This window comes from Callionymus lyra, chromosome 18 (assembly GCF_982586985.1).
Source record: "Callionymus lyra chromosome 18, fCalLyr1.hap1.1, whole genome shotgun sequence".
Taxonomy (NCBI): domain Eukaryota; kingdom Metazoa; phylum Chordata; class Actinopteri; order Syngnathiformes; family Callionymidae; genus Callionymus; species Callionymus lyra.
The window spans coordinates 13,494,847-13,510,927 of NC_141835.1; the positions used below are offsets into that span (position 1 = coordinate 13,494,847).

The following is a 16,081-nucleotide window of genomic DNA, read 5'->3' on the forward strand; positions in this document are numbered from 1 at the left end:
TCTTTTTTTTCCTAGTGTTAGAATCGATACTAAACGGGAGCAATAACACAAGCATTTACCTTCGCGTCGCAGGTGCGCCGGTCGACTCCATGCTGGCAGAGGACCACGGGTTTGGGTTGATCCAGCTGGAACTCGCGGGACATCACTTGGAAAACAAAAGTCTCCCCCCACTCGATCAAGCTGGCCACCTGACCAAACATAGTGTGTTCTCAGTGACGAGGCAACAGGGGCTTCCAAGTTGGATTAAAAAGGTTAAGTGGCAGATCAAAATCTGGTGGAATAGCTTAATGGCTGAGGTGGAAGAGATACTCGGGATTAACTAATAGAATCAGCCAATCCGAGTGAGTCCTCAATCCTGTCAGCTGAAACATTTAGATGATTAGTTTTACTCTAAGACTTAATTTCTTGACTTTTTTATTTATGAGAAATTATATTCTTAATATGTCAGTGTAGCTTTGGGATGTTTTTAACCTAATTTTTATCCTTTTTAGGGTATTTGTCCATAAAAATACAATTATTTAAATCAAAGACTTAAAAACATTGTGGTTTCCCCCCATTTATCTTTGTAGTGTTTTCTTTAAGATTTCACATCATGTAAAGGTTCTTTACTGCCCCTCGCAACATCCATCTCTGGCCTGGGTTCATTCCTCACACACCTGTGGAATGGTGACCCTGCCAGTGAGCCCTCCGGCCTGCATGTCTATGAGCCAGGCGTACTCCAGGGTGTCGCTGCCCAGTGGGAGACCCTGGGCTGAGAACATGGCGTGCGCCCTCATCTGCAGCCCCGATAAACTCAGATGACCGTCTCTCAGAACTGCATCTGCCGTCGGACGCTGAAGACAAACGAAAAAAATGAATTTGAATCAATCATCAGCATCTCAAGGAGGCTACGAATAAAAAAATGCTATTTTTAAAAAGGAGAAATGAAGGTAAATGTCGGACAAAGAAAGTTGAATGTTGAAGGAAAGGGAAGAAAACCTATGAGGATCAGGGACATGAAAACAATATGTGTGACTAAGGAGAGTAACTAAGATTAAGGTGGAGCACCTTAAAGGAAGAAAAAATTAAAACAATTAAACTAAGAGGAAGGTCCATTCAGGTGCCGAGATTAAATTAAGCTTAATAATCATTTTGTATTCGTTTTGTTTTTTAATATTTTGATGGAATTTACTTAATTTGACTATTTTGTATTACAATTTCTTATTTACATTTTTAACTTAAAACATGAACAAAAATATGAATTGAATTTTTGGGAAAATAATAATAAATAAATAATAATTGAAAAGATTAAATGCACATAATCAGCAATTGGATAAAATTTCAATTATCATAATTTTAATATTGTAAATACATTTCCCAATATTAATCTTGACTTACAATTTCAGTACAAGAACCTTAAAAAAAAAGCAGGTTGGAGGCCATGAGGCTGCACTCTCAGCAGTATCATAGAGGAAGGAAATGCTGCAGTGAAGCAATCAAGCATTAGAAAACACCACCTTTGTTTCGACTAACCTAAACCCTGCAGCTACTTGAGAATTGTATTATGCGGAAATATCTTGTTTTGCAGCGCCTCAGGCAATGAAAGAGAGTAGACTACAGTAGTAAAGTTTAATCTGAAGAGACTTTCCATGATCACCTTGACTTCATCAGTATTTTTGTGTGACTTGATGCATTTTTCTGCCGGCTGAGCAGCATGAGGAGAGAATACAGTGACAGTGGTACCTGACAGTTGTCGCTGACGAAGATGTGAATGGGTGAAAGGAGCAGCTGAAGCTTCGTCTCCTTGTAGCCCTTTTTCATCTCAAAACACAGTCTCTCCAAGAAGCCAGAGGGACCTTCGGGACCCTCGCTGCTGCAGTGCTGCAAAGAAGATGTGATTGTGGAATAATGTATAGTCAAGAAAGAAGTTGCTGGAAGCTACTGAGCTGCAGTACTTTCAAATGAAATGACAAACAGGGATTACTCTGCTGAATAAATACGACAATTAAAATTGTCCTCTGTAGTGTTGCCGTCGTTACTCCGACTCAGAAAGGCGTTCCATTATCACTGATCATGCCCGAGCCAGCTGTGAAGGAACCCGGCGCCCGTCTTACCATTGGCAGTCGGCCATGGACTTTGTAGAGGTTGATGAACACGGTGATGTCCCAAGGACGCAGGTCGAGCGGATGTATGTTCGAGGTGTCTTTCCAATTGCCGTCCTCCACGCCCAGCGGGGACCAGCCGAGGCCCGACGAGGTGGAGGTGGACAGGACCGGGCTGGTGACCACCTCCTCAAAGTCTGTGTACATGTCGTCTTCACCGAAATAGTTCTCCTAAGGAAGTCAAGAGGAGAAAAAGGTTTTATTTATTATAAATGGTAGATAGTAGAGTGGTCATCTCACAACTGGCTGTGGGGGACCAGAGGTCCATTCTTAAGGAGACTAGTCCACAGATTGCAGGGGCCACAGTTCTTTCTGAACATTATTGAAAAGTTGGATTTATTATTTATATTCCGCATTTAATTTTTTTAATGGATTTAAAGTTTCACCGTCAGATTTGCCGTCTTATTTTCTGTTGTTAGTTTTGTTTGGAATAAAAAAAATGATGATATATTGACTTTAAAAATGTAGAGCCTTTCTCTGCCTGCCCTCATAAAACTTAGACAATAAACGAAAAGTGGCAAAATACCATGTATGGGGACACAAATATACCACAGGCCAATAGTTTGAGACCCCTGTTCTAAAAAAGTGTCAAAATGTAATATCAAAAAACTGTATGTATCAAAAACTGTTAATGATCTTCTTTTTCTGTTGTAGAAATGGCCCCAGTTACCTAGAATGACCCCTAAAAATAATGAGATTGAAGCGCGCTCCCCTACCTTGATGGAGATCAGTGCTCGCAGTAAAGGCCCGTAGAGGATGATTTGAGAATTTGGAGACATTTCCATCTCCACGTGAAGTCTGTCTGGAGGCAGCTCTGACGGGTCGGCGGGTGCCCTGCTGTGGGCGGCTGAGGTAGAGGCGGAGGCGAAGCGAGGCGGAACATGATGAGGAGCTGACTCAGGCGGCCGGAGAGATGACAGCATGGACTCTTCCATTTCCGACACTGAGTGAGAAGAAGGTCCTGGATTGAGATGAATATCTCTTCTTATATAAAGGAGACATTAAACCAGGGGTAGGGAACCTGGTCCAGATAGAGCCGCAGTGGGTGCAGGTTTTCGTTCCAACCATTCAAGGGGACACATTTTGACCAATCAGGTGTCTTAGGAGTGTAATCAGTTGATTGTCAGTCTGGTGTTGCTTGTTCAGCTGAAACCTCATTGGTTAAACTGTATATGCTTGATCGGTTGGAACAAAAACCTGCACCCACTGCGGCTCTTTCTGGACCAGGTTCCCTACCCCTGCATTAAACTAAGCTTAGCTTACGGGACTGTTTGAGCTGCTCGTCGGCTTTCTGAGGATAAATCGGGTGCCAGGTGTAATCGATGATGAGCAGGAAGTTCGGCACACTCCAGCAGTCCACCCATCCGGCTCTGTAGGAGTGACAGCAACACGTGGTCACAACAAAGTTGACTTCATCATCATTCTAAGTAGATTTTCTAGTTCATTGTGTGCTCCATGAATCGTGCAGCTCAAGGTTACTGCCGCCAGCAAATGAGTTTCGCCTTCATTCCTATACAGCAGGGAGCGCAACAAGCCTGAGACAATTCGATCGCCGTCGCTCTCTGGGGAAAAGCTGCTGTTCCATTTGAGTCCGAGCTATACATTATAAACGATCCAAGTGTTAAGATTTTATGTATACATCTCAGCATGTGTGGCTCTCCCACAGGGCGATGTCTCTGTCAAACCTCTGCTGACCCGTGCAGGCTTAAACAATTCAAAACGACACTGGTGTTCTACTTGTACAGGAGCGTCACGCAACTTAAGCCGAACAGGCAACTGGTTTTAAACACACTTTTAGACTAAGAACAATATGTACAGAAATACTAATGTTGAAATATTTCCATCACAAAAAAAACAACTATTGGTTTTGCTTTTTTACTTTTAATGACTTGGTAATTTCTAAATATAATGTGTTCTTTAAGGGCTTTTTCTTGTCCTTTTTTAAAAACATCAAAATAAGTGGAAAGATAAATGAAAATTACAGATTTAAAGTTTGTTTATACTATACTATTGTGTTGTTGTAGTAGTTCCTATATCATTTATATTAAGGATATGAATATACAATGTAGTCATATACAATTAAATAATAACTTAGTCTTGGTTTTATAACAGGCTTTAGATAATATTGTTGATCTTCCTGACGGACATTGCAAAATCCAATAATAATAATAATAATAATAATAATAATAATAATAACTGATTGTTGTGATCCCTAAACTTACGCTCCATAACCAGCAGGATTTCATATTTGAAATTCCTGTTACTCCAAGATTTATTATTTCAATAGCTGTGGTCTCCAACCACCAGGTCGGGGTCCTATATTGGTCTGAAAGGCATTTTCTATCAGCCCGCAGAGAGAGAAAAATAATTGATTACTACCGTCTATTTTGATGGTATTTTATTTAAAAACAGAAGTCTTGGTTAAGTTGACTTGAAAAATATTACTATTGAAAATGAGTATGAGTATTTAACAAAAGCATTTAACAAAACACAAAATCAAGAGCATTCCAAAGATGTCTGATGGTGGTAAATGTAGCTTAAAGGACTCAGTGATGAGTTCATTGAAAGTTAGAAAGCGAGTCATAAAGCAATATTATTTTAGTTTCACCCTTTGATAACAAAATATCTATGCAACTGCAATGCACACCACAGAAAAAGTGTCAGTGGCATCACCTAGCATAAAGCGGCCAAAAAAGGTTTAAAAGAAACCACAAGTAGAGTCTACAGCAGCAAGCAGCTTGTTTACGGGTTTTCCAGCTCGTTATATGATCAAAATTCTGTCAGATAGTTTTTTTTCTCGTGCACCTCCACCTCCAAACTTAGCCTGAGCCCGGAGCCCATTAAAAAAACCTATTACTTCAATACATTCACTTGACTTAAAATTCCACTAAGATTCAAACTTCATCCAGTGATTCAGCTTCAGGTTCAGGATGGCACGATTCGCCAGACGCCACTAACAAGCTCACTCTTTCGACCACAAGTTGAAAGGTTTGATCTTTTCACTTACTCTGCGTGGGTGATGTTTCTCCACCGGGACTTGCTGGGCTTGGGAGGGGGAGGACCTTGATTCTCCGTCGACATAAACATGTCTGGGGGCAGTTTGACATTCTGGTAGTCTTTGGCGAGGGTGAGCAGGGGGTAGCGGCTGGGGTGGCACTCCGGCAGGGACAATCGCATGTCTGTGTCCTCCGCCTGGCGAGATCAAAAACGCAGAGGTTGAAATACGCCCACGTGGACCATTATTAGTGTCAGGGAAACCAGCAGGGTAAAATAAAAAGTTTACAACGGTATGAATAATGGAAAAGATCCACAGTCAACGCGGCTCAGATCAAACAGAAGACAAACAGAATAAAATATTTTCAGATAATAAACGACAAATTGGTCTGATTCAAACTTCCATCGATGACTAACAATCGTGTTTGTTTCAACCGAAGTTTCTGTTGCAAGTGAGTTTGCAGCTTCTCTGTTAGGATGATGGCTGGATTGCGTGTGTCTTGCTTCACAGGTGTTTTGCCATGTCAGCGTCTCCATAAAATCTCTTCGTTCTCACTTCCTGCTTTTTCTTTTGGGTTTGTCAATCTCTGTGTGCAGTCTAACAGGCCGCCTATGTATCCATTACCCGTCAACTACAGGTGACAGGTCACTATAGAGCTTGCTTAAAGGCCCCATTAGTATCTTTAAAAATAGTTTGTCCGGCTGAAATCTTAATTTCGTAAATTCTTTTTTTCACCATTTTAGTTATATTGTAAAATAACAGCAGGAAAGTTCTACTAGACGAGTCATAATTGTTCAAAATAAACCAATTATTTAAAGAAATTCATTTTAACACCCATTAAATCAATGCAATGTGTTTTCTGTAAGCTTCTTTTGTGTCTGTTTACGTGGATCAGTTCACTGAGAGGGAGTGAGATAGAGAGAGGAGTAATGTAGTGCCAATTGTTTTCATCAAAAAAGTGTTAACAACGCTCTCCTAAATGAGGCGACAAGAACATGCGTTTCTTCCATCACACCAACTATAGATAATGCCTGATCCACGGTCATGGGAGCTTGACTCACGCAATATTTGATGATCATACCAATGAGATCTACTTCTGAAATCTATTTATTCTGCAACCCCGGGAGCTGGACTCACCTTCAAGCTGAAGCGCATATGGCAGGTGGTAGGAACGAATTCATTGAATGGCAAAGTGAAGTCGATATTGAGCGTCTCGCCACATGCTGCCAGGTACACTGAGGATAAGATCAATAACAACACTGATTAGTCTTTCAGTGCAGGGATTCGGCGGAGTAGATACAGTCTGTCAACGTGATCAAGCTAAAAGCAAAACGTCAGGTTTACAGTATATAAGAAAATCCCTGTGGGTGGCTGTAACGCATGAGCCGGAATGAAAAAGAGGAATGGATCATCTGAGCTTACCATTCTCCTGCTGTTTCGTCGAACAGTCGACCCAGTTGTGCTGGTTTGCAGCCCAGATCATCTCAAACTGGTGGAAGAGGATCTTGAAGTTCCAGGCGTAGGGGACGAATGAGTAGATGTCTGGGGCGCTGTCACTCGCCCAGTCCTGGATCAGATCTGCAAATGGAGAACATGTTAAAACTATAAGTCATTTATTTGATTGGCTGATTTTGAACAGACCGGTGAAGAAGTTCTTCTGGGCGTAGATGAAATGATAGGTGGCTTTGTACACTTCAATCTCACACTGCCAAGACTGAGGCATGTTCCAGACTCGGGGGTAGCTGGCGATCACGTGGAACTGGAATTAAAGGCAGGTCAGGTTAACGACGACCTCAAGCTGAAGCTACTTTCCAAACTTCTTGAACTTACAGCTAACATTTCGGCTTCCAGGAGCGTCCGGTACTGCATGCTGCTGGTGGTGTCCACGTGGAGCAGCTGACCTTTGATGGTGGGGGAGTAGCCTGAAGAGAACGAGATGAAAACGCAGGTTGAGAAAAGCAAGACTGAGCATACTGAATAAATAAACTGATATTTCACATTTAATCATTGTTAACAAAGAACAGATGGGGATATTATCGCCTCCTGTATTTGCTGACTGCCAGCTTCCCTGGTTATATTTATCAAGCAGCATTAAACATTAAGAGGATTTCAAAAGCAAATACTAAATATATAACCATACGTTTCTAAATACCTTCATTTATCTCCTTTAATTAAAAAAAAAAATGCTTCCACTTCAATTGTGTGTTCAAGTGTGTAGTACCGTTAAAAGTGCTGATAAAGTAATTGTTTCTATATCCTAGTGTACGTGTCCTTGTGTTAATGCAGCACATGGTCAATATGTCTTTAAACTTGAAAAATCACTTAAAATACTTAGTTTAAAGAGCTTCTAATGCCTTAACAGAAGTTTTTAAGTGAGATGAAAAGATTTTTCTTTATGTTGATGGAGTTAAAGCTGATCAGATTTGCGGATTAATTTAGAGAAGTATTAAGATAATCAAGAGGGAAGACTTCAAAGACTGAGGAGATTATAATTAAAATTTCAGACATAAGTTGCCTCTTGGCACTGACTATTAATTTCACCTCACATTAACTTATCGAAGTGGATTGAAATCAGAGTCTGCTTATAGGTTCGAACATATCATGAAACAGCAGTTCATAATGCAGATTCAGACGCACCGTTGTCTCCTGTCGTCATGGGGATGTTGACCTCTAGGTAAGAACCAGCACCTACATTCACATGGATCGCATTGGTTTCCTGAAACAGAGAAGAAATAAATAATTAACAGCGATGATGGGAAATTGAAGAATCATTTGGAAGCAGTGATTTAAATGTTATTATTGCTTCTCTGTTTGAAGCACTTAAGACATGCTGCTCGAAGCCCCTGCAGCAGAAACCTAATAAAAAGCATAAACCATGAAGTAGAAAAAGAAGCAATAAACAAACAACATAAGAAATGGAGGCGAAAAAAAGAAGTTGAATAAAACCAGTAAGGAGTGAAAAATTAAGTACATTTAGTAAAACTACATTGATTTAAATGACAATAAAGAAGCGGAGAAAGGGTAACAGCAGAAACATTAAGGAAGGATTTGAAGTATGATGATAAGAGAAATGGGAGGTTAAAAAAGGACATAAAATGTATAAAAGTTAATAAAGAATAAATGATGGAACTTAGAAGCGAGGAGGAAAAAAGAAGGAAAGTCAAAAAAGGGAAAAAATAACAAAGATATATTGAAAAAAAATAGAAAGTAAGTAAGTTAATTAAATTTTTAAATATGAACAACAGTGAGATTTTTAATGGATATAGAACGAAGAGCAAGGGAAAAAGATGATTAAAAAAAGAGAATCATTAAGGATTTAAAAGAAATAACAAAATATGACACAAAAAAATGAATGACAAAAGAATGGAAGGAAATAGCAGGAAAAAGAAAATAAAGAAAGTAAGAAGGAAAGAACTGCACACCATAGACTCACCCTGTTTTTGGTAAAAAGCAAATCAATGGTAGCGTCTGCGATGATGTTCATTCGCAGCTCGAAGGCCTGGATCTGTCGGGGTTTTCCGGGCTGAGCCGCCTCCGTCACCTTCATGTCCTGGTAGTCCGCCGGCAAGAAGAACTTCCACAGACAGTCTCTGTGGGAGAGAGAGCCTCGTAGTCACACCAGCACGAATAACAAAAAAAAGTGAACCAAGAAAACCTTTAAAATCTTGACGGTTTAATACTACGATTAAAATGACTCATCTCACCTCTGGCGGTCTGCCCAGGGTCCGTAGTTGAAGTCTGTTCCTTTCCCACAGACGATGTCCAGACCCCAACAGGGAGGAAGGTCCTGAAGTTTGTCGTTCTCGCTTGGAGTTTCTGCCTCCTCCACGCCATCATGTTCCACCGGGACCAGACCTTCACACACACGAGTCCCAGCTCTTGTATTATTGTGTATATATGTGTGTGTGCATGTGTGCGTACGCAAGTGAGTGCATACCAGGTTCATCTTGGTAATAATAGATGTCTACATCATTGGACTGCATGACCACGAAGCCTTCACCCATGAGTCTGGGAGGTCTGGAGAAGAAACAAGACTTACTGTAGTGGTAACGGTTACAAAACATACAGCAAAACTCAATCATAGGAGCTAAACTTTGGTAACAACACAAGTCTCTGCCTTTGAGCTTCAGGAGACTTGAAGGACAATTGGAAATTGTCCAATATTTCTGGTTTATAACTGCTATGAGCACTCTGCTGACTCACTCGTCATTCTGCAGGCCCAGGTAGCGCGGACTGGGGACCAGCATAACTCGGACGTTCTCCAGCGAGCCTTTGACGATGTGCATGAACTGGTCCAGGTGACTGGACGGAGGCTTGGTGGCGTACGTGAGGAGGGCGTCTTCGAAGTTCACGCACAGCGTCTGAGGGAGGTGGTGGTTCCCGAACGCCAGACGACCCTGGAAAGAAACCATCAGGCTACTTCAGACTGCACAAGCTCTACTCCAAGTCTCAGACGATTGACTCTTAAAAACTGTCTTGAATCGTATTCATGAGCGAGGACTGACCGTGCTGATGCTGACTTTGATGACGGGAATGAGCGAGCGCCATGATGAAGCCGGTTCCGGACTTTCTGTCTTGATGTTCACACTGCAAGGACCAAAAAAACACACCTCTGTATCTTCGGAATCTAATATAAATGGCTGCACCATTAAACTGCACTTCCATCAGTCAACTTTACGAGAGCGTCGTTAAAGTTTTACCTTTTTAAATCAATGCTGGACTGAGGAGCTTTTAAAACATTAAGACAGCCTCACGCCCTGAGGCGGCTTTATAATAATCACGTCATGATTTAATGTTTTTACATCTGCCTTAACTTCAGATATGTAATACAAATGTGTCATCAAATTGAGATAGAATAGGAAGATTATTTAAGGGTTGATCTGAGACAATGGTTATAAATGTTTTCTAAAGAATTACTGACAGAAATAAAACCCTAAAAACTAAATGAAGGGAAAAAATTTTGAAAATGTATCTAGTAAGTTGTAATCACTTTTCCACTCAAATATAAATTGTTATTAATTAATTAATACATACATAATTAATACATATTTTTCTGCACATCATGATCAGAAGCTCTACTTTGAAACCATCCTAGATGACCTGGTTTCTCTAAAACAATCACCCTGAAGCAAAGACTTCTTGTTCTTACGCTCAGTCAATGTTTGTGATGAGATGTTTATATCGAGCTGACTGCAGGGTCAGCTGAAATTAGACTTAATTTGTTTAAACAAATTCCAAATGGAAAACTTATTTTTTAAATAAATAAATAAAATTAAGTGGCAGAGCAAATAAATGTTTAAAAACATTATAAACTAAGGATTTATTTTGGAAAATATTAATATATATTTTTTTAAGTAAATGGAGAACTCTGGTATTGTAATTTATTATAATAAAAATGTACCTTCATAATGTGACAATATTTAACTCACACATAACTTATTTTAATAACCAATATTTACTCTGACGTTTGCATGTGGGAAGAAACATAAAACCCAGAGTTTTCTTTTATTTAAGGACAACCAAATTTCTATCTTGATGAAATGGATAAAAAATATTTGACGTCTTTAACGAAGAAATTAAGTTGATGACAAAAATGATTGCTGAAAAGGACACGATAATATTTCTGCTCATGTAAGCGGGTAAAACTATATCCGTCTATAGATTAATGTGACTTTGGAATGAAGGCTTCATAATAGAGGAAGCAAAAAGGTTTTATTTGTGTAGTGAAAGATGTAGTTGTGTTACTAAACTGTTGGTTATAACTTTCCACATTCTGCTTGTACTGTTGAGCAAACAAACATGTTTCACTGGGTAAAAGAAACTTCAAAACACAATAATGCGGAGACTTCAAGAGCAAAAACCAGCCATGATTTGTGGTGCTGTTGCTCTCACCTCTCCAGGGTCTTGTTGCGCCCCCGCGTCCTGTCGTCATCTTTCTTCGGTGTGATCAATGTGGGCTCCAGGCCGAATGTCTCCTGCAGCCGCGCGTAGAGGTCGGTCCGGTTGTAGACGTGAAACTCAAACCCGTTCACCGTCACGTAAAGCCTGGTCTCCGCCTTGGGGTCTGAGTAGAGGCCGTGACAGAGTTTAATGCGTGTTTGTATATGTCGATGAGGCGGCGAGGTGAACAAACGCACCGTGTTGTTTTTGCTTTGGGTTATACATTTTCCACCATCGGAATATGAGGAAGCCATCTTGAATTCTGAGGGAGATTCATAAGAGCGGATTTATTAGGGTGAAGTTAATAATGCAGCAGAGCGTCGGATTACCTGATCGACATGTCTCGGTTGATGAAGTAGACGTCTCGAAACATGACTTTCCCAGATAGGACGGAGAACGAGAAGGAGCCTGAAAAGTGACATGAAAGAATTAGCATCTTTTTTTATTTATCCACAGTTTGTTATTGCTTTATTAAGTCCATCCAAAAGTGTTGCATCATTCCAGGACCTGCAGACTCCTTCCTTCATCCAGGAATAACTCTTTCACTTGCACCATTGCCTTGTCCTTCCGATAAATAATGGCCACTTAACCCCAGTAGAACTTTCTATAAGACTTAAAAAGTTAGTGTGCAATTGTCTGACATGTTGGGAGTCTCACTCAAAACCGAGCAGAAAGCAAGTTAACTTTCAGTCCATGTCCTGCTAAAAACAGCTAGAAACTCACATGTCAACGGACAGAAAGAAAACAAATAGTCCAGGAGTTAGAGTATAATTAATCATTAAACCATGACTTTTTGTCTTTATCGATTCAGCTGGCAGCCATAAAATGGTTAAACTACATTATAAACGGTTAAGATAACTGGAAAATATATGAAGGACCACAAAACCGACAAAAAAATGACCTTTCATTTCTTACACTGTATTTCTTAATTTATTTAAGCCAACATAATCCAGGTTTTAAGGGGATTTTGTGAGACGGGCTCTTTTGGGAGAATTATGACAGATTTCTGTAAAAGTCTTAAAACAGTTGTGGGGAAATATGAGCCACTTGTGTGAGGCACTCTCTGGGTTTTATAAATCACCTTTCACGTCATATATAGAGATGGAATTCAATCCGATCTTTTTTCAGACTCGGTGGAGATAATCTCATCATGAAATATTCACCAACGCTGGAGTCAACAGTGTAAATTGTAAAGCTGTGGACCCCCCCCCCCCCGCCGTGGTTATACACGTACCGATGTGAATGCAGCCATCTTTGTAGAGTCTGTTGATGATGAGGGTGAGGATGAGGCCGATGTTGCGCGAGTTGTAATAAGTTAAGTAGATAATCCATCCACAGGACAGAATGGTGGCTGAAAAAGAATAAAAAGATATCAGAATGAAACAAAGTTAAAACCAGTTTTTAAATAAAGAGGAAATGAGCACAAATAAGTGACTACAGTTACTTTAAATAATACTCTTTATACAAAAAATGTTCTGCAGTATAATATGGGGATTCTTCTTCATTTTCAAAGTCTGACTGGGTGGCTTAAAACAAAAGTGTCAGCGGAATTTAATCAAATTTAGCTAATGCATGTGTGGGAGAGATCTTCGAGGGGGACCAAGGTGCAATTAAGAGTGACCCAGATATTTGGCATCTCAGCACCTGGCAGGGAATGGTGGCCTTGCTCTCCCAGCGGTTGTGTGTCCTAGAACTGTCCGTTACATTGCACCACCCACTTCCATACCACCCGATACTAACGAAAAGGATCTTTAACGACATCGATTAGTGTCACAGAACTCCCAGGGAAACTTCTGCCTTAAAGTGAAGTCTAAACGGCAAGATTTAACAATGCCACAAGATATTCTCTACAATGAATCAAGCAACTCTGCATGATAAGATATTGTACACGGGAATAGCTGGCTAAAGTATGCAAAACAAAGCTAAATAACTCCTAATAAAACCAAAGTAGAAAATCACTGAGAGAGATCATCATTTTATGTGACTTTAGAACAAAAAAACTATTAAAAACACTTCCATATTTCAAGAATCATATCATCGATATAAGATACATGATAAAACAAAGAAGTATACAAGAACGGGAATTAGATCATTTTATTGCCAGTGTTGTAAAAACAACACATAATAAGTAATGGAAAATATACAACGCCAAATTATAATATTATACTGTGTGTAACCAAAAGATTACTTGTGTCAAAACAAAATGGGGATCATTAGGGTGAGATATCAAAGTTTACACAATACAATTACATAATTACACAATAGATGTCATCATTAATATGGTAAATAAACGTTTTCTCAAATCACAAAATAAAAGAAATGATAGCTTGAGCTTTTAATATGGATCATCCATGAACAATGAAATCAGTGACCTCTTGGTGAGCTTTCTTCAGAAAAGTGTGTTAATTTAAAGACAATATGCAATGACAAAAGCAAGTATTGCCTAAAAAGGAAATCCTCAAATTCACTGGACCCAATACCATCAACCTGAAGACAACCCGCTTCTCATGTTGTGTTCATGTGTTTGCTTTCACTTACCCACAAGCAACCAGACGAAGTTTGAGTCGTGCTTGTTTAGGAAATCATCCAGGTCCCCCAAAGTAGGGAAGGTGCTTTCATTGTTTTTGGAACCAAGCCCATCCATGGCTACTGGCTCTCAGCTCGAAGCCTGAAACTACAAGAAAAACAATTCAAAGTGTAGTCCAAGACCAAGCATGTATCAACATGACTCACAGTGCCATCGCGTGTCAAAACAATGAGACGCACAACAACAATTCAGATTTCAACTTTCGATTTGGTTTCGACAAAATAGAAACTAACCGAGCAAGACAGTTTTCAGGTATATCTTATTTGATCGAATGAAAACACACATAGGTATATGTGATTCCGTCCGCTAGACTCAACAACAGGATTTCCCCTGTCAGATGCCTGATCAAAAACTTAGCTAAATATATTAAAAGAAAAGTAGTATATATACACTCACTATTAAGGTAAAGGTTACATTACTTATACATCAAAGATTTGTTTGATAAGATGGGGCAGAAAATCAGAGGAGAAATAGAGAAAGTTATACAACAGGAATCTACTTGTCGATGTGGAATGCAAAAGAAAGTGAATCATCAAACGTGTGTTTCCCTTATAACCTCAAATTTTAGAATTAACAAAAGTGGATCACTCTCATCCCTGACATCTCTAACAGGTGGGGAACACTTAGATTGAGGTAAATCCCTCTCAAACATCCTGCCAGGTGCAATTATGAGTATCAAGTTCACAACAATATACGTGTTATCTTTATATGAGCCATGACGAGTACATAGAGGCCATTCTGAGGATTACAAAAACAATAGCCGTTTATTCAGAAGAATTCCATGCAAGAAGACCAATAAGACATGAATCTTAATCTTGAAAGCATTGGCTTGAAATCGAGTCACCATTTACTACCTGGTTAGAAAGGGCGAGAGTATGAGCAGAACATCAACGTCAGGCACTAAGACACAATAACATTCCAAGATAATTAAAAATCAGAAATTCACCTTTAAGCATTATTTAAAGTCAGTACACACAAGGTTATACGTAGAAACATACAACAGATATGCTTCATACATAGACGTCATATATAGATAGGATAGGTGGCTTGGGAGAGTGGTCAAGATAGTAAGTCAGTAAGTAAGTAATTTATATTTGTACAGCGCTTTTCCAGACCAGGGTCACAAAGTGCTTAAACAATCAAAACAATACTCAATAAAATATATACTTAAAAGGTTAAGACAGCACCGAGACCAACACAGGAGTCTCAGAAAATCAGGGAAAAGCCTGCCGAATAAAACTGTCTTAAGATGTTTCTTGAAGGAGTCAGTAGATCCATCAAGCACAAAGAGAGAGGAAGATTGTTCCAAAGCTTAGGAGCAACAACATGGAAGGATTTCTCTTCTGTGGTACCAGGGAAAATAAATGTACTCAGAAGTATCCAACCTAAACAAATAGTTGAATGGGATACATCACAAGGCGAGACTTCTAACACACAAATCAAATCACCTTATGTCTCAAAAATACACGTTTCCATCTACACAAAGCATCTACTTATTGTCAGCTAGAGAAGACAAACCAGAGAGAAGTAGGTCACGTTTGAATAAAGCTTCAAAGTATTTGAAATAGTTTGGCCATGACATCAATTGCAATACCACAATTGGTTTCAGGATGTCTCAAATACAATTGGTAGTATAGGTCTACAGGATACAACAAGGAGATGATAATACGTGCATATTCGTTTGAATAAGTAAATATGTGTTTTGTAATGGAAGTAATGGAGGGTTTGAAGTACAGATGCACTATAGAGGTTTGTAATCACTGTTTAAGCCAAAACTAGCTTAAGCTAAATCCCTGTCATTTCCCCCAGCTTTCTTAACATTCCCAGGAATTATGGCGTTCTTTATGTAATATTACAGCCAGCTCTGCTAAACCCCATCTGGCCAACTGTAGCTAGTTTGTACCGGGTGGATATTTTATCCCGGGAAGTTACTAAGCTCACTGTCGTTAGCATTGAGTTTAGCTTCCGAGGCTAATGACAGCGGGCCGCACCCTGCAACTTCTTCACCCGAGAACGACACACAGGAGTCCCGCCGACACGACGACATACCTCAGGGCCGGGGTTGAATCATGTGGTTTCATCTTCGCTCCAGTAGTGGAAGAGTTGTCGTCCTGTCGTCGCGGCGGACATGGGGAGAGCTAGCATCCTCTGTTGAATATTTACCTGGCGGAGAGCCAGCCTGCGTCTCTTCCTGGTGTGATGTCACCAGTCGAGGGTGTTGGCCAATAGGAAAAATGACAGCCCGGTCCCGCGACCAATGAGATGGCCGCGTTGGCGACACAGATGACGTCATTGACAGGCAGTTGAAGCCGCCTATCAAAGGCAATGTTTATATGGCGAGAAAGAATGGCAGTGTTTTTGTCGTGCACTGATTTGAAACAAGAGGTTTTAAAGCATGGATTGAAAACATAAATTCGA

General features: G+C 39.9%; 1 protein-coding gene across 1 annotated transcript in view; it reads right to left on the reverse strand.

Annotated features, from left to right (window-relative positions):
- The window catches only part of bltp1 (bridge-like lipid transfer protein family member 1), a 50,973-nt gene extending 35,111 nt beyond the window's left edge, over positions 1-15,862 (reverse strand). Inside the window, exons 1-23 of the mRNA XM_087779782.1 lie at positions 15,713-15,862; positions 13,615-13,750; positions 12,311-12,427; positions 11,406-11,484; positions 11,274-11,338; positions 11,029-11,200; positions 9,642-9,723; positions 9,340-9,533; positions 9,074-9,153; positions 8,841-8,991; positions 8,570-8,726; positions 7,774-7,852; positions 6,967-7,058; positions 6,778-6,895; positions 6,559-6,714; positions 6,274-6,371; positions 5,149-5,333; positions 3,405-3,511; positions 2,858-3,084; positions 2,094-2,312; positions 1,723-1,860; positions 657-833; positions 60-188 (exon numbers count right to left, since the gene is read on the reverse strand). Coding sequence (XP_087635908.1) covers positions 60-188; positions 657-833; positions 1,723-1,860; positions 2,094-2,312; positions 2,858-3,084; positions 3,405-3,511; positions 5,149-5,333; positions 6,274-6,371; positions 6,559-6,714; positions 6,778-6,895; positions 6,967-7,058; positions 7,774-7,852; positions 8,570-8,726; positions 8,841-8,991; positions 9,074-9,153; positions 9,340-9,533; positions 9,642-9,723; positions 11,029-11,200; positions 11,274-11,338; positions 11,406-11,484; positions 12,311-12,427; positions 13,615-13,720 — 2,928 coding nt within the window. The 5' untranslated portion in view covers positions 13,721-13,750; positions 15,713-15,862. The remainder of the gene's footprint in view (positions 1-59; positions 189-656; positions 834-1,722; positions 1,861-2,093; positions 2,313-2,857; positions 3,085-3,404; positions 3,512-5,148; positions 5,334-6,273; positions 6,372-6,558; positions 6,715-6,777; positions 6,896-6,966; positions 7,059-7,773; positions 7,853-8,569; positions 8,727-8,840; positions 8,992-9,073; positions 9,154-9,339; positions 9,534-9,641; positions 9,724-11,028; positions 11,201-11,273; positions 11,339-11,405; positions 11,485-12,310; positions 12,428-13,614; positions 13,751-15,712) is intronic.
- Positions 15,863-16,081: the final 219 nt, after the last annotated feature.